Source organism: Rhipicephalus sanguineus, chromosome 6, assembly GCF_013339695.2.
Source record: "Rhipicephalus sanguineus isolate Rsan-2018 chromosome 6, BIME_Rsan_1.4, whole genome shotgun sequence".
Lineage (NCBI taxonomy): Eukaryota > Metazoa > Arthropoda > Arachnida > Ixodida > Ixodidae > Rhipicephalus > Rhipicephalus sanguineus.
In genome coordinates, this window is record NC_051181.1 from 67,036,189 (window position 1) to 67,057,428 (window position 21,240).

The 21,240-nt window shown below is 47.0% G+C and overlaps 1 protein-coding gene across 1 annotated transcript in view; it reads left to right on the top strand.

Annotated features, from left to right (window-relative positions):
• Window positions 1-4,113: 4,113 nt before the first annotated feature.
• The window catches only part of LOC119395859 (complement factor B), a 236,330-nt gene continuing 219,203 nt past the window's right edge, over window positions 4,114-21,240 (top strand). The window contains exon 1 of the mRNA XM_037662862.2: window positions 4,114-4,232. Coding sequence (XP_037518790.1) covers window positions 4,217-4,232 — 16 coding nt within the window. The 5' untranslated portion in view covers window positions 4,114-4,216. The remainder of the gene's footprint in view (window positions 4,233-21,240) is intronic.

Sequence of the window (21,240 nt, forward strand, 5' to 3'; positions counted from 1 at the left end):
ACGCGCCGTGGTTCCTCAGGCGCTTTAAGTTTGCTTCACGGCAAAACACCCACGGCGCGCTCCCGCGCTTTTCAATCGAAACGAAACCGCGCCTCCAAGCTCTTTTGCGCCTGTGCCGATCAGCTTCGATGTGCGGCCGCACCGTTAGCGCTGGCGCCCCGCGGAGCCCAGCCACGCGGCGCCGTGTTCGTACCAACAGTGGACGACCCTGTACATGGCCTAAAATAGCCCCAGAATCGAGCATTTATTTTTCGTTGAAGTCTGCCTGGTTGCTTTTCTGAGAAAAAACAAAAGCGCGTGAAACACGCCAAATATGACATAGACGCGCTTGCGCGCCGCAACTCCGACGCTTCCAAGCGTTCTTTAGTTGATACGCGGCTGCGTTCGTTCATCGTCGACAGCATTGCACAGGGCTTAACGGTAGATGAGATGGACGCGTCAGCAGCGTGTTTTGATGCGCGTCCATCAAATAGTAGGAAGCCCTGTACAATGAACAAACGCAGTCGTGTATCAATCAAAGAACACTTGGAAGCGCTTGAGTAGTGGCGCGCGAGTGCACGTATATTTAAAGTCCCTAGGGACTTTACGTATATTTGCAGTGTCTCGCGCGCTTTTGTTTATTCTCGAAAAAAAAAATACAACCAGGCAGATTTCAGCTGAAAATAAATGCTTATTTGTGTGGTTAGGTTATTTGAGGCGAGTAACAATATAAAGTTAATATTTTACCGATTCGAGCAACAATAAACCAGTTAGCTAACTAAAGTTAATTAATTAATTAATGCTTAGTCATGAAGAAATTCAGGTGGTATGTACACACGACTACCAATAAGATAGAACATGTACAACTTTCCTAGAGCGCATGGTTTTTATTTTTAAATCTTGGTATAAGTTAGTTGGGACAGCGGTACATATATTATATATATAATTATATGATGATGAACGAACGCAGCCGTGTATTAACTAAAGAACGCTTGGAAGCGTCGTAGTCGCGGCGCGCGAGCGCGTCTATCTCATATTTGGCGTGTTTCGCCCGCTTTTGTTTTTTCTCGAAAAATACGTGTGAATGTGTTGTTTTGTGTGTACAAAAAAGACAAGGGAACAAAATGGGCGCACGTGTAAGAAATCCAAGCTAAAAATGCCAGGCCTGCGCTGAAACCGCAGCACAGTCACAGCGAAAGCTGGAAGAGCGGCGTTTCTAGAGCCCGTTAAGCTCTCTTGGGGCTATAATACAAGTACACTAGAAAGGTACCCATTACGCCATAAATCACAATTTTTTGTGAAGTTTGGAAGCACCTACTAAGCCATTATTCGTCATTCTGCGGAGAAGCGAGGCACCAGCTACACGTCTGTAAGGCATTATATGCACTTTGTTGACGCGACGACTGATTACGATGAAGAATTATGGCTCAGCCCTTTGTAATGGGTTGGAATCTTTAAACGGCCCACCAGTTACGTAATTTGCATTGGGTGACGCCCGGTCGCTATTTCCCTCTCCCGTCATGCTGTATAACACATGTTGACGTGGGAGAGAGACGGGGGGGGGGCGGTGGCGAAGAACTTTACTGAGACCCCGAGGAAATGGATCATGTGCTTATGGGCTTCCTTGGCAACCAATACAAGTGCACTTGCGAGGAACCCACTACGCTATAAATCATTGTAATTTTACTGAGACCCCGAGGAAGTGGATCATGCGCTTATGGGCTTCCTTGGCAACCAATACAAGTGCACATGCGAGGAACCCACTACGCTATAAATCATTGTAATTTTACTGAGACCCCGAGGAAGTGGATCATGCGCTTATGGGCTTCCTTGGCAACCAATTCAAGTGCACTTGCGAGGAACCCACTACGCTATAAATCATTGTAGTTTTTGAGAAGTAGGGCAGCAGGCACTGTGCCATTTTTCGTCATTCTACGGAGAGCGTTGGTACCTGCTAAACCCATGTGAGGCATTTTGCGCACTTTGTTGATGCTGTGCCTGATGACGATGAAGAATTATGGCAGAGTCCTTTGTAATGGGTTGGAAGCATTCAACAACCTACTCGTTGCGCAATTCGCATTGTGTGACGCATGGTTACAGAATTCCCATTGTGCGACGCTTGGTGCTTATTTTACTCTTCTACCACGCTATATTACATATGCTAATGTGGTTCCTTCCCGACATGAAGCCCGTATAGGACCTTTTTGCAAAGCAGTATTAAGCACCGGCATGGCTCAGAGGTTGAATACTGGGCTCCCACGCAGAGGGCCCAGGTTCGGACCTCGTTCCATCCTGGCATTTTTTTCTTATTTCGTTTTTTTTCTTATTTCGAGCCATACTGGTTACGGACACCGGCGGCGGCGGCGGACAACTACGGCGCCAAAAACGGCCGGTGAAATGATCTCATAACAGCTTTCGCTGTAAAACAACGATGCAGTATATGAAACCATCGCAAGTCGGACACAGCGCTCGCGTTGTCAGTCTTTTTCTCTTCTACGTTATGGTAGCGCAATGTTTCTTTTTAACCGCTTTGAACCACACCCAAATATCAAATTTGCCGTTATGACATCACTATTTGTGACATAAGTTGCAGTTACGAGACAGCGAAGATAACTGTGCTAGAAACAACGCATAAAAGAAGCATGCCAACAAAGCACATAACAATTCGTTCTTGCAGTCGTACGCGGCCTTCTGACAGCTCCTTGAGTCACAACGCAATGCTGATTCCCACTGAAGCGTTTTGTCCGAGGACGTTTCACTGCTTACAACTTGCTCAGAATGTTGCAAAGCATTGTAGTCCCTTATTGTCGCACTCGCCGCCTGGCCATCAACATCACGGACGTAAGGTAGAAATAGGCAGTCAAGCCGGTGAAGCTGGCTAGCTGGTTTCAGTCGCTTGTAATCATAATCGTAGCGCGAAACGCCAGACGCATACACAAGTAAGGAACACATACACAGAACGGGTTTTTTTTGCGCTACAAATATGATTACAACTGGAAATAGGTCTTCATGCTCCTCGCTGCTGGTGTCAGAGCAACTGTGATCGCCGGGGTCTGTTCCAGCATAGAACGGGAAAGCACAATACGCAGCATTAGGGTCTGGACGTTAAATTCTATATTTTGAACGCAAATGCACACCAGAAGAAGAATATTCGTGACAGCGCTTCGTCCCGATGACAGTTATTGTCATTGAAACAAGGGCTCCAGTGAACAGTGTGTCAGGGGCTTTTGCAATTGTGTTACCAGTGTCGGGGCAGGGCACGTGTGAAACGCACGAGTTGCCTCTTCACACGTGTAATCGTGCAGTCACTACGCTCACCGGGACGCGAATAAATGAAGTATGGTTGGTTACACTGGTGTAGCCAGACAGGAGGTTGGGGTTTCACCCTCCCCCCCGAATTATATAAATTGCATGCGTATATACACACGAACTCATAAAAACACATGCACGAACGTGCATAAAGCGTGGTTGAAATCTCCTCGCTTGCTAATATTGTCCACTGGAGTCTGTGTGAACATCATCACCCCTTCGAAGGCCTACACCTACCCCCGTCCCCTTCCTTGAAAAGGAAGTAAATCTGGTGCCGTGTCTGCTGGTGGCGGACGGTGGGTAAGGGGCATTACTAGTTAAAAATATTCACGAAAACGAAACAAAATATGCACTAAAGCGCCCGTAAAGGAGAAAAGAGTGATGGCCAGAGCCTGGCTTGTCGTAATAATTTGTTCCGTAATATATCGTACACGTCTTTACTGATTCAAGATTTTCTTTGCAGCCTCAAATAATGCTGTCACTAATACTTCAAACAGGCTACCCACAATTTGACGGCAACATCGGCACACAGGCGCAATACAGAAAACACGAGTATTTTATTTTTTGCTGGCGTTAACTGTGCGCTTCCTGAAACCGGCTCTGTGCCGCAGCAGGGGTGTGAGGGAACACGACCAACTGCGCGAAGTTCTAATGAGAGATATTTGCTTTATCTTGGAAAATGTGACAGCAAAACAGGCAGCTGGTGTCCCGGCATCGTCGTTGCAACTTTAGTGGGCAACCCCGCTCTCTGTGATCTCCTGGCTGCTCCAACTTCTGTAATTTGACGCTCGCGTCATTACCAGACGGAAAGCTCGGTTCCTCCATGACGAGATAAGAGCGCAGATGCCGAAGCTCCGGTAGTCTCCGCACAGCAGCCGCAGTGGCTTCTCGGGAGGGTCAACACATTGCAGCAGAATAGAGGACTCCTATGGACGTGCTTAGGCGTGAGTACCACTTCGTCACGTTTTTGCTCTTGACGGGATGCACACCTTAAATGTCTTGTCTTAAGCCGGGTTCTCAAGATTACATATAAGGAAAAAGGAGGATTCGTTCTATATGTACGCGCCATTAATGAACTGAAGCATATTTGGCAGCGCTATTCAGCAAACGTCAACACTAAGATATGGAAAAAAAGTGCTCATCTGCCTATTTGTTACGTTTTTTACAAGTGCATGCCTTTAGCATTCAGATAGTTCCTGTTTGTTAATCGTTTCGAAGCGCCCTGTTGAAATTCTGTTGAAAATTCATTGAACAGCGAACTTTGTAAATATAGTGAGTGCCATGATTTCTGCGATCCCATGTATATATTATATAGGGTAAAATGAAAAATGCGTATGAGCGAGCTTAGTACTCTGTGAGATATTTATCATTATTTTTGAGTTGCCGCCCGTGAGCCATGGACTAGTCAGTAATTAAGGTTAGGCAGAAACTTTACCAGACATGTTTCTTGCCACTTTATGCGTATTTAACACGCGATAGCACAACAAATAATAGAAACTGCCCATGTAATTTCAAGTATGATAAAAGAGACTCGCTTCAGACGATCGCAACGCTCCTGATGTTTGCGGGGACAGAATACCAGGGAAATGGAAGTGTCTTAGTTTCTTTTGGAGAATCTTTACATCTAAACAACAATTAGAAATTCGAACAACGTGGCAATATATGTGGCATCATATAAAATTGTATTACCCTCCTGAAATCGGGATCCGTCGCACGATAGGGTATTGCAGGTCACATTTCGCGAATTGCGCTCCAACTCCCGCGCGTGTAGCCCGAAGCGAAGGCCCCGCAAATATGGCGCCAGCTGTGTTGGCTGCCTCTCAATTGGCGAGGAAGGCAGATAATAACGACTGAGGGCAGGCATGCAAACAGGAGACGAGGAAACCTAAGAAGCTCTCATTATCCGACGAACTGCTTTCTGTCGTTCTAAGGAACGTGTTTACACCCAAGCGCACGTTGAAGAACACCCAAGTGGTCAAATTTTAGTCTGTACACGCCATCTATGGTGCGAATCAATATCACATCGCGGTTGTGGCACGTCGTACCTCGCACCTTGATTGTTATTATTTTGGCAAGCGCAAATTTTGATAGAATACGCTGAAGCAGCGACGCTACTTACAGTGTACAGTTCACGACCTACTGTGACCCTGACCTTACCAGCGAGCATAACGCCAGCACGCGTATGTTGGCTCTTCTTTCTGCCGCTAGGGGAATTTTGGCCACGGCTTTGGCGCTACTAGTTACTCCAACCAATCACACACCGCCCCTGCTGTTGTCTGCTGGCGCCGAGTCGAGATGCTTGCGCTGGCATGCACTCTGTATATCCAAGGGAAAATATGAAAAAAAAATGCATTGATTAAGTAGAATCGGTAATAACCATACACCTTAGTTCCGAGTGACGCTGCGCGTTCGAAACAGATAAAGGCAGTTTTTCTATAAAGGTGAGGCTTTTGTTAATTTCTTGTTTATCATGGACATGCAATATATAATAACAAAATTATACTTCGGTGTTGTACAAATACCGAGATGAACTCGCAAGTTTACTTTTGCTCAGTAACGTGTCTAGAATTTTTTCACCAACAGGCGGGGTCATTTTTTTTTCGTAACCGACAAAATAAAAAGGGAAAATCATTACCGATGGTCCAAATAGTTTGCCAGTGTTGGGGCAGCAGATTGTTTTGTAAACAGACGCTGAAATGTGGGCGGAAGTGCAGGATAATCATTCTCACCACCAGATGCGTTGTAGTAGTTCAAAAATACGCCCAAGCCTATAAGAACTATGAACAAGCCCATCATAGCGCTCGTACAGCGTGCGCTGTTGTGCACCCACGCATGCGCCAAAGCTCAATTAGGGTAACTGGAGCGCCCTCTTAGCGGAGAAGTCTGGAAGGAGAGCCCGTGCAGGTGGCTTCATTGGACGCCGCTAGCTGGGCAGTTCAGGGGTACAGTAGGCCATGGTACAAATATGTCATGTCATGAGCGAATTGCGCTTCTCGTATGAGTGGTAACGTTTCAGCAGGCTGCAACGGACGCTCTCCCAGCTTCTAGGTTGGCTCTGCTATTGGCTCTGCTAGATTGCTATGGCTCTACATAGCAATCAACGTAGCCGCAAAACGCGCAAGGCAACATAAAGGCATTCCATATGAAGCTAGACAAACATATACCGTTTCGAGGCCTGGTGAATCAAACAGGCGGCTACTTATTTCAGCAGGTGTGTTTTCTTAAATATCTTGTATACTAATTCGTATGCTGTAAAGCCGTATTGTAATTATACAAACCGCATTCCTCGAGGAAAAGTGTAGGCAGCAATGAAAAGAGAAAACGATCTTCGAATGCCAGCCAGCGGATACCCGTTTGGAATGGCCGTCGTTTCTTAAGTGGTTTCGCATTGTAATTTTGTTGGACGAACTACGACTCCGTTAGCAGTTCTCTTTTTCGCCATTAGTTACAAAGATGCGACAATAATGTGACTGAGGTGAACACAAAATTCCTCCAGACCCATTCGAACCGAAAACGTCGTTTCAGTCAAGATTCTGTTATACGTATGCATATTTCCATTTCTGCAGAATTGTGTAGCGATATGTGGCAGGTTGATATGAAATGTGGCACGAAAAACATGGGGCTGGCTCGTCAGTGCTTGAAAGCACGGAAATTGCCTGAAAAGAAAGGGTTTTTTTAATCATGTCAAGTACACGTGCATGTAAAATCAGTTGGATTAAAAGGTGCGCTCGCCTGTCAGGAACCGAATGCAACACCATGGAGCAGCTAAAAAAAGCAAAAAAACATAGTTGATCCCTCCGTCATAGGAATCGGAATAACACGAAAGTAAAGCGCGCCCTTACAGAAGTAACTGAATACTTACTGTACATTGATATAAGAGAGTTTGCACAATGTATATTGATGTCTGGCAGCTAATGGCACCATTTAACGTGTATGCACCCACTTTGATTATTGGTGGTACATCTCCATCCCGACGACTAACGTCCATGTTATTTAAATGATTAAACAAACCCTTGTGGTAGCTGTAGTAGTTAACGGGGAAAGCGTAATCAGAGAACGAGGTGTGATAACCAGAAGAGCGTCGCATATTGGACGCAGAACTTGGTCGCCATCCCGTGGCATGTTAAAATGTGATTGAACACCACGGCCGGACTAGAGGGAAACGCAAAGCGCGTCGTGCCGCCTCAGTAGCCCGGCCGCGATTTTTCTCGGGGCGAGCGCTTGAGCGTGGAACGCGGTGTTACGCCAGGTGAGGCAGGCGCGCGTCGCAGAGCTATTTTTGGTTTGTATTAGCGTGATGCCGAGCGAGGCCGACGCTTTTCAACGCCATCTGCGCTTTTACAACGCTTAATCCAGTGACTCTAACTACGCTTTACTACGCTTGGGCAAAGGTCGCCACCTCGCGGTGTGTTAAGGCATTGACAAAATTCAACTTGTGTTGAAAACGCGCCGAACGGGACGGACGCGTAACGCGTTGCAGGTGCTAGTCGCGGAGGCCGCAGCAATGACGAATTACTTTACCTTACCACTCCCAGAGGTCAACAACACCTAGCCGACCGGGAGAGTGGTAGATATAAAAGGCGCATTTGTAAAGCCTCCAGAGTCTGTGACAAACTTGTGTCTGTCCAGCAGGACGGACACAACTTTTGTCTTTCTTTCATGTCCTTATTGTTTGATGTACATGTATAATAACAGGCAATAAAGGAAAAAAAAAATAAGACCATGGCGCAGTGGATAGCGTGCCCGGCATCTGTTGTTGCGGACCGAGCGGTCGTAGGTTCGACGCCCGTTGACGGTACCTTTTTTCTTTGCCATCTGATCGTGTCTATTTTTTCGACGTCATTTCCGTGACGGAAATACGTCACTGAAGTCTTGTTGGACCCCGGCATAAAACACTCTCGTGTTAAAAAAAACTCTTGTGTGTCAAAGACTAGTGCTGAGGATATGTGAACTGTATAGAGGTAGCAAAGTTTCCAATTAGGTGTTATTTTGTTGGCATTAAGATCAAATTAGAGCCGATGAACTTGTTTCCTAGAACGCGTGTATTAACCTCTACGTACTCAAGACGCACGGTACTTTGTATTCCGGATAGTGAATCTCATTTATACCAAATCTGGTCATTGCGTATGCGCTGCGTGTATATATCTCTCTATTGACACCAGAATAATCATCACATATAGGAGAAACACAGCTATTTACATGGCCATGAAAAGGTTCATTACTGACCGCATTGCCGGTACTAATTATATCAAACGAATCAATGCACTACCCGCCCGACAGTAACAGCGAACGGAGATGTGCAAGATACACGCGGACAAAATATTGGGCATTCCCATCTTCTTGGCTCCGACACAACCGACTTATTGAGCGTCATCGTAACGGGGTTTGTGGTAACGTCGACTTTGAAGTTTTCCGTAGAACGGAAACGGAGACATCAGAATGGCAGAAAATTTCCCCGCCACAGACTTGGTTCTCCGAGATAACGATATTTTCTAGCAGATATATAACGCACTTAAAGAAAACAGCAACAACTTAAAGAACGGTTTTTACCATTTTTTGCTTCGAACACATGTTTAAAAGCCTTTAAGGAGAGTCTGATACCTTAAAACCCACAGGCACAGGTATTGCTAAGTAAATAATCACATTCAGAAGAGTTATATAACCGTCATTAGTATTTGCTTGCACTGCGGGGTGATTCAACGAAGGTTCGAACATGCGTGTCCGATCGGCATTTTTGTTTTGTCTGTTTTTTAACACGAGAGTGTTTTATGCCGGGGTCCACCAAGACTTCAGTGACGTATTTCCGTCTCGGAAGTGACGTCGGAAAAATGTACACGATCAGATGGCAAAGAAAAAAAGTTCCGTCAACGGGCATCGAACCCACGACCGCTCGGTCCGCAACAACAGATGCCAAAGTGGTAAAGTGGGCATGTTGGTATTCCATGCTTAAGAAGGGTAGAAGCGCACTGAAGACGAGCACACAATGAAGACAAACACACGCACACACATAGCGCTTCTTTTTTCGTCAGCGCGATAGAAGGCATACTAACACACCTTTCACCCAACTTTTCAATCTCTCCTGCTTCAATTATCTCACGTGTAAGCTGATTTCTATTTCTAGCCAGAACTCTGCCGGGCGCGCTATCCACTGCGACACGGTCACAGACTCTAGAGGCTTTACAAACGCGCGTTTTATATCTACCACTCTGCCGGTCGGCTGGGTGGTGTTGCCTTCTGGGAGCGGCAAAGTAAAGTAAAGGCAAAGTAAAGTGTGGCTTCCGCGATTAGTGCCTGCAAACGCGTTACACGTTCGTCCCATTCGGCGCGTTTTCAATATAAGTGCAATTTTGTCAATGCCTTAACACTCCGCGAGGTGGCGACCTCAACGCAAGCGTGGTAAAAGCGCCGGCCTCGCTCATAGCATCATGATAATCAAACCAAAAATAGCTCTGCGACCACTGATCTCCACTAGGAGGAGCTGGATGGCGCATCGAGCACACTGACCTCCATTAAAAAGGCTGGACGGCGCATCCCCGCTGTGCGAGGCGGGCGCTTGTGAAGCCACCGGAAGGTCCCCTGTTTGTCTCGGAAGCTAGCGTCTTCTTTCCATCTCAATCGCGCAATTCAAATATTCTCGGGTGGCAGCTGTTGTTATGATCATTTTTATTTTTTATTTTTTCAAACTTCGCGATTACGCCTCACTTTAAACGCCAACGAACGCTACACGAAAGATGACAAACGCCGTGCCGACGCCGCCCGAATATGGCGGAGTGCTGCAACGTACAAAATCCGTAAAAAGTAATGCAACTTTGGGGTACTTACGCGTGAAATGTCTTCCCTGACTACTTTTCCGGTCGAATCGTACAGTTTACTGCGCTACAGACAGGCATTTCTTTAAAAAAAGAAGAGAAAAGCTCTCTTCCGGGACAAAAACGGCGGCTTCCGGTGGCTTCACTCCCGCGTGCTGGATGGATGGATGCTATGAGCGTCCCCTTTATAACGGGGCGGTGACATGTCTGCCACCAGGCTCGAAGGATAAAAAAAAAAAGAAAAAAAAAACTTCCTTGTTTCATGTTGTCCTAATGCCTTATCTACATTGATTAAATCTATGTTATTATAACAAAAAATATAAATTCACATTCCATCTCTCTGCCTCTTAAGGCAGAATAACCTTTTTTCCCCCAATTATTTATTTTTGTACTTTATCTCTACTTTTCTGCCACCAATACTCTAACCGTCTCTTACTTATTTCTATCGCGGGCGTGTTCAGCTTTCCTTTGTTGTCCCTAAAACCCAAGGCTTCATGTAGACTCGTGCCCACACGTATACCTGGGTGTATATCGCCACATTCAATCAGTACATGTTCCATCGTTTCCTTAGTTCCCCCGCAGCATGTACATTGTTCTTCTTCGTTACTGAATCTCGCTTTATAACTACGCGTTCTCAGGCAGCCCGACCTTGCTTCAAACAGTAAAGCGCTTCCCCTTGAATTATCATAAAACCTTTCCCTCCTTATTTCGTTTTTTTCCTTTTCGGTAGTTACTCAGAGCCGGCTTCTTTTCCATCGCTGTCATCCAATAAGTCTTCTCCGCCTCTCTGACCTTCCGCTTAATGCTCCTTGTTGCCATATCGCCCGCACTGCCAGCCGTATATTTACTGGTGAGCCTCCTAGTTCTTTTTCTCCACTGCGTGTCAACGCTTTTTCTATACAAATACCTGAAAACCTTCTCTGCCCATCTACTCTTCTTCATTTTCCTCAGCCTCTCTTCGAATCTCATTTTGCTCTGCGCTTCCCTCACTTCAAAGCCTGTCCATCCCATATCACCCTTCACCGCCTCATTTGTCGTCTTCCCGTGAGCGCCCAAGGCGAGGCGGCCCACCGTCTTTTCATTTACATCCATTCCTGATTGCACCTCTGACTTCATGCACACCACTGAGTTCCCAAATGTAAGCCCCGGAACCATCACACCCTTCCACAGCCCTCGAAGCACCTCGTACCTATTGTATCCCCATAAAGCTCTGTGCTTCATAATTGCAGCATTCCTCTTTCCCTTTGCTAACGATGCTTTCTCTTGTACCTCCATATATCTATCCCCCTCATTTACCCATACTCCGAGGTACTTGTACTCGCTTACCCTCGGTATTTTTTGGCCCTGTATTAAGACCGTATGGTCTCCGTGATCATTGAATATCATCAATCCACATTTTGTTGCACTAAATCCTAGTCCTAGAGCCTCACACTCCCTTCCGCATATATCTTCCAGTCGCTGTATATCATCTTGACTGTCCGCAAATAAGACAATATCATCAGCATAAAATAGACCTGGAAGCTTCTGCTCAACCATCGCTCCGACCTGTTTGTGTGACAAATTAAATCCAATGTTGCTACCTTCTAGCGCTTTTTCCATCCTCGCCATGTACAGCATGAATAACAGCGGGGACAAAGGGCATCCCTGTCTCAGCCCCTTGCTAATTTCAACGCTGTCCTTGCTACTTATTCCTTCCCATTCTATACAAACTGTATTTTCTCGGTATATTTCTCTCAAAAGCTGTACACAGTCGTCACCTATGCCCACTTCCTTCAATATATCCCAAAAAATTTCCTGCTTAACGTTGTCATACGCCCCGGTGATATCTAGATAAGCTACGTATAAGGGCCTGTTTTCTATTTTAGATATTTCTATACACTGGGTAAGAACAAACAGATTATCGTCTAACCGCCTGTCGATTCGAAATCCATTCTGAAGTTCTCCCAAAATATCATTTTGTTCTACCCACGCTTCTACTTTTAATTTTACTGCCTGCATCGCCAACCTGTATAGCACCGATGTAATTGTTAGGGGTCTATACGAGCGAATGTTATCTTTTTCTCCCTTGCCTTTATAGATTAAGTTCATTCTACTTTTTCGCCAACTGTCCGGTATTTCCCTCTCCTGTAAGCACTTTTCTACGGCTTTCAGCAGTACTTCTTTAGTGTTATGTCCGAGTTCGTTAATGAGGCTGACGGGAACCCCATCTAAGCCCGGAGTAGTGCGCTTAGGAATTTTTCCTTCGGCCTTCTTCCAATTGAAATTCTCTAGTACTACATCTTCGTCGGTTGCTCTCCTTTGCGTACTTTTACTCACCGGGGGAATCCCCTGGGGGACCTTTTTAAACGAATCGGCTGTTATCTTTCGAATGTAACCTAGCGCTTCATATTGTTACGCTGAAGCGATAACGGAGGAAGAGGAGAACGAAGTGCGTCTCTCTTCGAAGCAACTAGAATTTGGTTGCGTGTTATTCTCTGGGGGGCCAGCATACAAAATTAATCCCCTGGTTCTTTTAGAGCGCGAGGCTCTTCGTAGTTGTCTAGGGGTTCCGAAATTTACAGCGAACAGTGTTCTATATCAAGAAGCCCGAGTACCTACTCTGACTTGCAGATTCCGCATTCTTACGGTCAACACGTATTTAAAAATTTACGCATCTTCTCTAAGACGTTTACAGTTTGTATTCATTTCTGAATCGAGATCATTTTTTAATGAGCCATGGTCTCGGATACATAAGCCGCAAGTTTTGTTTGTGCAGGAGCAGCTAGATCCTTTACAGGTGAATATACGCAACATTGTTTCAAACGATTACTCATTGGCTAAGACAAAAATTGAATTCGATGATATATTCCCATCCAATTCTAAATTTCTTCCTTCTAGATATCTGAAAGGCTTGCTAGAAGACCATTTAGGTCAGTTGGGAATTTTTAACGTAATTGCTACTGATGCATCCATGCGTGAAGAGAAAGCGGGAGTAGGTATTTTCTCAGAGGCTTTATCTTGGTCATTCTCACTGCGACTCCCGGATTATACTCCAATATTTGAAGCAGAGCTCTTAGCAATTCTTTTAGCCCTTCGCAAGCTTTCAGCAAATGAGTCGTCAGCTGTAATAGTCACTGATTCGAAATCTGTCTGTAGTGCTCTCACTTCAGCTTCTCCGCCCGAGTCCTCCTCCTCAAATGTGTTCATGTCATTAATTCCTAAAAACTTAAGCACAGTGCGGTTGGTATGGGTGCCAGGCCACCGTGGCATATTTTTAAACGAGATGGCGGATGTTCTCGCGCGGTGGTCCCTAGATGGTCCTGCAATGTACATTGTACCAGATACAGACTTTATTACTGCATCTAGATTCCGAAAATACGCATTACATCAGGATTCCATGAAAGCAAGATTACCACAGCAAGAATATGGTCACCTTTCTTTTCCTTGGAACAATAAATGGTGTCCCTCTCGTAAATTGGAGGTGTCCCTTACTAAACTTCGATGCCGTATTCCTCCTCTAAATTTTTATTTACACAGGGCTGGTCTGGTTCCGTCCCCTCTTTGCTTTTTATGTCAAGAGCCTGAAAACATTGATCACTTTTTAATACATTGCCGTCGTTTCTCTAGTCACAGGAAAAAACATTTCGAATATTTATTCAGAAATTTGAACATTCCTCTAGATTCTGCAAATATTCTTTCCCTTGGGGCGTCTTCTCTGGGCCACAGCAACAGGAACGTTTGCATAGCTGTCTGCGAATTTCTTCGAGACACAAGAAGAGTTCCTTATTAAGTTATTTCCTATTGCAATTTGGTATTTTATAATTCTTTTCTCTAATTGATTATTTTCGATATTACGGTTCTTTTCTCATTCTATTGGCACATAATCCAAAGATTCTTATTTTATTTTCAATACTCGCTTGTAGTCCGATTAATTCAATTACTTTTGCCTAAATTTTTAAATTTCCATGTAATGTTTACCGCCGGTTTCATGGCCAATCCCCCTTTGTGGGTAAGAGCCACTAGAAGAGGATCAAGCAAGCAAGCAAGCAACTCGGTGTCGGCGCGGCAACCCTTCGTCCCTGCACCTAATTGCTCGAATGCCTTAGAAGTATTTTATTCCCTTGTCCCGAGACATTATCGCCTTATTCGCTTAGTGTGGGTACCAGGGCACAAGGGTCTAATCCTCAATGAATATGCAGATGCACTTGCGGTGGCATCACATAATGGTCCCATAATCTCGATATTGCCGACGGTGGCGTTCGTGTCAGCAGCACGATTTGAAAAGTTTGCAACGTCGGATACCTTTGCCAAATCGGCTTTGGCAACATCTGAGTTTCCACACCTTAAGTATCCATGGAGAAATCGTTGGTGCTGCACTAGAAGGGAAGAAGTATCAATTACCAGGATACGATGCCGCGTTCCCCCACTGAACTTCTACCTACACAGGTCGGGTCTGGTACAGTCACCCTTATGCCTCCACTGCAACGAGAGTGAATCTCTGCATCATTTCTTTTTAACATGCAGATTGTTCACAAATCAAAGAAAACGATTGCTAGATCAACCTCTCCGAAGGATGGGCTTAAATTTATCCCTTCCGGTGATTCTTTCCTTTGGTGCAACTGAAATGGGCTTTAGCCACAGGAACGTTTGCGCAGCCGTGTGCGAGTTTTTACGGGCAACAAAAAGAATAGAATGTTAAGTTTATGCACCATTTCACTGTTTCAACCTATTCAAATGTTTTCTTTTTTTTTTTTAACATCTGGATTGTACCAGTGAATCTAATTTTTTAAAACATTCATTCCTAAACTTATTCGTATTGTAAAACAATTTAATTTCTAAAATAAGGTACCGCCTGTTTCATGGCCGATCCCCCGTGGTGGGTTGCGCCAAGTAACTGAGGACCAACCAACCAACCAACCAACCTTCGTCCCTTTCATTTATTCACTTGTAAATAAACGCACCCCATCGTAACAGTTTTTGGTGGAAGGTGCTGGGTACGATAACGGCGCCTCCGACGAACGACGACGCACCGACCGCTGAGGCGCAATACGTGGAGCTTCGCCGAAGTCGACGAATTGCTGGCCTGCCACCCGCGATGGCCTCTGACGGCAACAACGACAACCTGCCACCTGCTTCCAGTATTCCATGGCAGCCCTACATCGAGCCCCGAACCTTCGCCGGACAACCTGGGGAGGATGTCGACGCATGGCTCAGCTTCTACCAACGGGCGAGTCGGTTTAATGGCTGGAATGCTACCGGCCAGCTGAACAATGTAGGCCTCTTCCTTAAGGGAACAGCATCTGTATGGTTTGAAAACCATGAAGAAAGCTTGACGACGTGGCAGACGTTCGTAGATGAAATTAGGAAGTGCTTCGGAGATCCCGCAGCTAAAAAGAAGCGCGCCGAGCAAACTCTCATGCAGCGAGCGCAGGTTCCCGGGGAAACCTGCACGACGTATATCGAGGAAGTGCTCAAGTTGTGCAAGGCCCTGGACCCTCGGATGACAGAAGAGGACAAAGTTGGTCATCTTCTAAAAGGGATCGCGGAGGACGTATACCAGTTCCTCATAGCAAAAGACAGTCTGGAGTCTGTAAGTGACGTCATTATGCACTGCCGTACATTTGAAGCTCTGAAAGCTCGACGAATTACGCCAAAGTTCGGACGCCTGGCCAACGTAACTAATGTCGCCAGTGTCGACGTGCTTCCAGCCCCATCTGACCTTGCGTCGGTGATTCGGCAAGTAGTGCGCGAAGAGCTCGACCGACGTGAGGCGGCTTCTCTCCCGACTCCTAAGGCCCGAGAGCCCTTTCCTCCCTGCGACTTTGGCGCGACGTCCATCAACGCCGCCTCCTTTGATGCCTACAACTTCGCGCCTCGCCCTAGAGTGCCAAGCCCTTCTACGAATGCGCGTCCGAGTTACCAGTCGTATGATGGTTACGCACGCAGACCACCTGCAGTTTCTCAGGAGTGGGACGGCCGGGCCATTCATCTTTCTACTGACAATATCAGTACGTCCCGTGAGCGCCCTATATGCTTCAACTGCGGCGTCCGCGGCCACGTCGCCCGATTTTGTCCTCATCGCCGTCGCATGTCAGCACCGTCCCATGAGCGACCGCGTACGTTCTATCGGCGCAGCAATCAGCCCGTTGACGGGACACACTGGCCCTCTGACTCGGACAGCAGGACAAACCATCGGGTGAATTACCGCAGCGACTCGCCGGCTTCTGTGCGGAGCTTGACGCCACCGTCTTCGCGCCACCGAAGGTCCCCATCTCCTCGACGACGTCTCACGTCACCGCCACCGGGAAACTAGGCGGCGCGACCGATGGAGGTGAGGTCGCCAGTCATCTTCAGCTACATGCCCCTATGCCTCCGCCAGTCACCATGTGTCATAACAAGATTCGTGTTTCTGTGGACAATGTTACTACGCTGGCTTTAGTGGACACGGGAGCGAGTGTCTCTGTTATCAGCATGGACTTCAAAACTCAGTTAGGCCGTAAGGTGATGTTTCAGTGGAATAACGATAATACATTTCGTGCTGTGAGTGGGGAATTGCTCCGACCCCTTGGTGTGTGCACCGCGAACGTTCATTTCTCTGATAGCGTGTATCAAGCCGAATTCGCAGTGCTCGCTAAATCCACGCATAATGTCATTCTTGGACTAGATTTCCTACAACAGTGCGGTGCCACTCTTGACTGCGGTACTGGCGAGCTCTTCCTCTCTCCTCCTGCCGACCAACCTGCTACATGTTCGCGCACCCTCGCCGTCCTTGAAGATTCCGTCTTACCGGCACGTTCCTTGTCCAGCGTCCAAGTTACTGTTGGTCGTGTCGACACCGAAGCATTTGATGCTATTGTTGAGCCCGTGCCTTCGGTCACTGCGAAGAAAGGCGTGCTTGTACCTCGTTGTATTATCTCTGTGGACTGTGGAACAAATGCGTTGTGGGTGTCAAATTTATCAAACCAGCCTGTTGTGCTACCCAGCGGTATGCGACTTGCCTCGTTTGAAGCGGATACCAGCCTCAGCATAGACGCCTTAAGTAATGACGCCTCGCTCGAAGGCCGAGCGCATGAAACTGGCCCTGGTGTCCCTGAAGACTCGTCACCGTTTCTGAATATGGTCAACAAGGCACTGCCCTCCGAGAAGCGTCAAGCCCTGGTCAGCGTCCTTAGCAAGCATGCTTCATTGTTTGATTTCACCCAGGACGCTACCAAAGTTCGTGTTCCAAATACGCGGGCTCGCCACAGGATCGACACAGGCTCCGCGCATCCCATAAGGCAGAAACCATACCGCGTGTCCGCATCTGAACGCAAGGTGATCGCTGAACAGGTGGACGACATGCTGGCCAAGGGCGTCATCCAAGATTCTGCTAGCCCATGGGCTGCGCCGGTCATCCTCGTGAAAAAGAAAGACGGGTCCTGGAGGTTTTGCGTAGACTACCGGCGCCTCAATTCTGTGACGAAAAAGGATGTGTATCCACTTCCCCGTATAGATGACGTTATCGACTGTCTTCATTCCGCATCCTACTTCTCATCTGTGGACCTCCGATCGGGTTATTGGCAGATACCCATGCATTCCGTCGACAAAGAGAAAACCGCTTTCGTCACACCAGACGGCTTGTTTGAATTCAATGTCATGCCGTTTGGTTTGTGCAACGCTCCTGCGACATTTGAAAGGTTTATGGACACGGTACTACGCGGCCTGAAATGGGAGATTTGTTTATGCTACCTTGACGACATCGTCATTTTTGGTCGCACTTTTGCCGAACACAATAATCGACTTGACGTTGTTTTAACGTGCCTTGAACAAGCTGCCCTTACCCTGAACTCGAAGAAATGTCACTTCGGCCAACGAGAAGCGCTTGTACTTGGACATCTCGTGGACAAGCATGGTGTGCGTCCAGACCCCCAGAAGGTTGCTGCAGTTAGCAGTTTTCAACAACCGCAATCACAACGCGAACTAAGAAGTTTCTTGGGTCTTTGCTCCAACTTTCGACGGTTTGTGCCCAAGTTCGCTGATACTGCCTACCCTTTGACTTCATTGCTGTGCAAGGATACGCCTTTTATCTGGACAGCGGATTGTGATTCTTCGTTTCGCCAACTTAAGTTCCTTCTCTCTTCTGGGCCCATACTGCGCCATTTTGACCCTTCTGCTACAACAGAAGTGCACACCGACGCAAGTGGAATAGGTCTCGGCGCTGTTCTCATCCAGCGCTTCGATGACGCCGAGCATGCCGTTGCCTACGCCAGTCGTTCATTGAGCAAGGCCGAGAAGAATTACACCGTGACTGAACAAGAGTGCCTCGCTGTGGTTTTCGCTGTCCATAAGTTCCGCCCATATCTCTACGGGCGGCACTTTTCGATCATTACCGACCACCATTCCTTATGTTGGTTGGTTGGTCTCCGTGACCCGTCTGGCCGCCTTGCGCGATGGGCGCTACGTTTGCAAGAATTTGACTTTGAAATTCGTTACAAGAGTGGCCGCCATCATGCTGACGCCGACTGTCTCTCGAGGCTCCCTCTACCAACAACTGCATGTGACGCTGACAATTTTGACGATTTTCTAGCTGCCATCGATGATACTGCTTTTCCTGATCTCGCCACTTTCCGGAAGGAACAGCGCAACGACCGCAGCTTGGATGCCCTCTTCGATTCAGCCGCTGAGCCGATAGGTAAAAACGGCTTTGTTATCCAAGATGGCTTGCTCTACAAAAAGAATTACACAGCTGATGGTGCCCGCCTTCTTTTAGTGGTCCCTAAGAATTTGAGAACGCACGTACTTCATGCTATGCACGATGACGCATCTGCTGGGCACATGGGTTTCGCCAAAACGTACCACCGCATACTGTGTCGATTCTACTGGCCTAGTATGCGACGCAATACAGAAAAGTATGTGGCCAGTTGTGATAAGTGTCAGCGATTCAAGCGACCAAATACTGCTCCGGTCGGTCTCCTTCACCCTGTGACACCACCCTCATCGCCTTTCGAAATGGTTGGAGTGGATCTTCTCGGCCCATTTCCACGTTCATCAAACAACAACCGTTGGGTTATAGTCTGCGTTGACCATCTGACACGTTATGCGGAAACCAAAGCGATGCCAACGGCCACGGCTATCGATGTATCGAGTTTTCTCCTGTCTTCGGTTATACTGCGCCATGGACCACCTCGTATTATTGTGAGCGATCGTGGTCGCCAGTTCGTGGCCGATGCAGTAGAAGAGCTCTTGCGTCTCTGTGCTTGTCAGTTTCGCCACGCGACCCCGTATCACCCGCAGACAAACGGTCTCGTCGAGCGCACCAACAGGACATTGACCAACATGCTTTCGATGTACGTCGATTCCAGGCACAAAAATTGGGATGACATCTTACCCTTTATCACCTACGCCTACAACACGGCAAAGCATGAAACCTCTGGTTACAGTCCATTCTATCTTCTTTATGTTAGACCACCCCGCAGCTTCCTTGACACCATTCTACCTTTAAACGCTCGTGCGGACTCTTCTATTGCCCAGACTCTCTGCCGCGCAGAAGAAGCACGTCGCATTGCTCAGCTCCGTACGTTGGCGTCCCAGGACCGCTCCAAGTTCGCCTACGATTCGCGACACAAGGACGTGTCGTACGAAAAAGGGGACAAAGTGTGGCTTTGGACACCACTCCGCAAGCGCGGTCTGTGCCAAAAGTTTCTGGCTCGTTACACCGGCCCTTTCGTCATCGTCGATCGCTTAAGTGATGTCACGTATTCGATCGCTCGCCTCGTAGCTCACGGCTACCGTTCTAGGAAGACGCAGCTTGCTCACGTCGCCCGCCTAAAGCGCTATCATCCCCGTGACTCTTAGCGCACGTAATTTATACTCGCCCAGAGGGCTTCGTCTGGGAAAGGAGGAGTGTTACGCTGAAGCGATAACGGAGGAAGAGGAGAACGAAGTGCGTCTCTCTTCGAAGCAACTCGGTGTCGGCGCGGCAACCCTTCGTCCCTTTCATTTATTCACTTGTAAATAAACGCACCCCATCGTAACAATATCCTTCGAATTTATTTCCTCCTTCATCTACCATATGTTGTTGCATTGTGACAGACTTCCTACCCAGCGCTTTTAGGTGGCTCCAAAATATCCTAGGCGCGGCCTTCTTCTTTTCGCGAATCTCTGTCATCCAACGTTCACTTTCACCTTTAATTTTTGCCTCGACTAATTTCTGCACAATGGATTTTTGCTCTAAATATATTTCCCATATTTGGTTAACTTCGTCCTGTGGCCGCTTCTCCTTTTTTGCCTGTCTGTGCTCCCGTGATGCCTGACGTCGCATCTCGATCGCTTCCCGGATTTCTTTGTTCCACCAACTTTTTTGCTTTTTCTTTCCTTTCCAACAAATAGTTTTCTTCTCTATTTCCATTTCTTTCGTGATTACATGTAGCAGCTCACTATACTTCCAGTCTTTGCCTGGTAGTTCGTCTACTTTTTCCTCGACTCTTGCGGCTATATTTGTTATTTGTTTGTCATTTAGATACGAGCTGCCAAACTTTGATTCTATGTTCTTATTTTCAGTTTATATCCCATTTGTAATATTATGCGTTTATGATCACTACCCAAGCTGTTAATGCCTTCTTCGTCTATTCTCATGTCTCTAAGTTTGTCATATATTCCTTCTGTCATGAGACAGTAATCAATGCTCGATTGCCTGTTTCCGACTTCCCACGTGATCTGCCCCTCACACTTAGGCCCCACGTTAACTATCTCAAGACTATGTTGCTCGCAGAGATCTAGCAATAACTTGCCATTGGTGTCTGAATATCCGTCAAGGTCATGAATGTGAGCGTTCATGTCCCCTAGAAGGATTATTTCGGCATCATGACCAAATTCTTTAATATCGGTGCTTATGCATTTCACTATCTCCAGATTCTTTTCTCTGCAGTTATTCCCCGTCCACAAGTAAGCTACACCTAGCCACGTTTTCTTTCCACCTACTGTGCCCGAAACCCATATGTGCTCTGAACACGTTTGTTTCACTCTCTCCCATTTTGTTCTGCTTTTGTTTCACTCTCTCCCATTTTGTTCTGCTCAATGCGCCATCCAGCTCCGCCTAGTGGAGATCAGTGATCGAGCACGCGGGAGTGAAGCCACCGGAAGCCGCCGTTTTTGTCCCGGAAGAGAGCTTTTCTCTTCTTTTTTT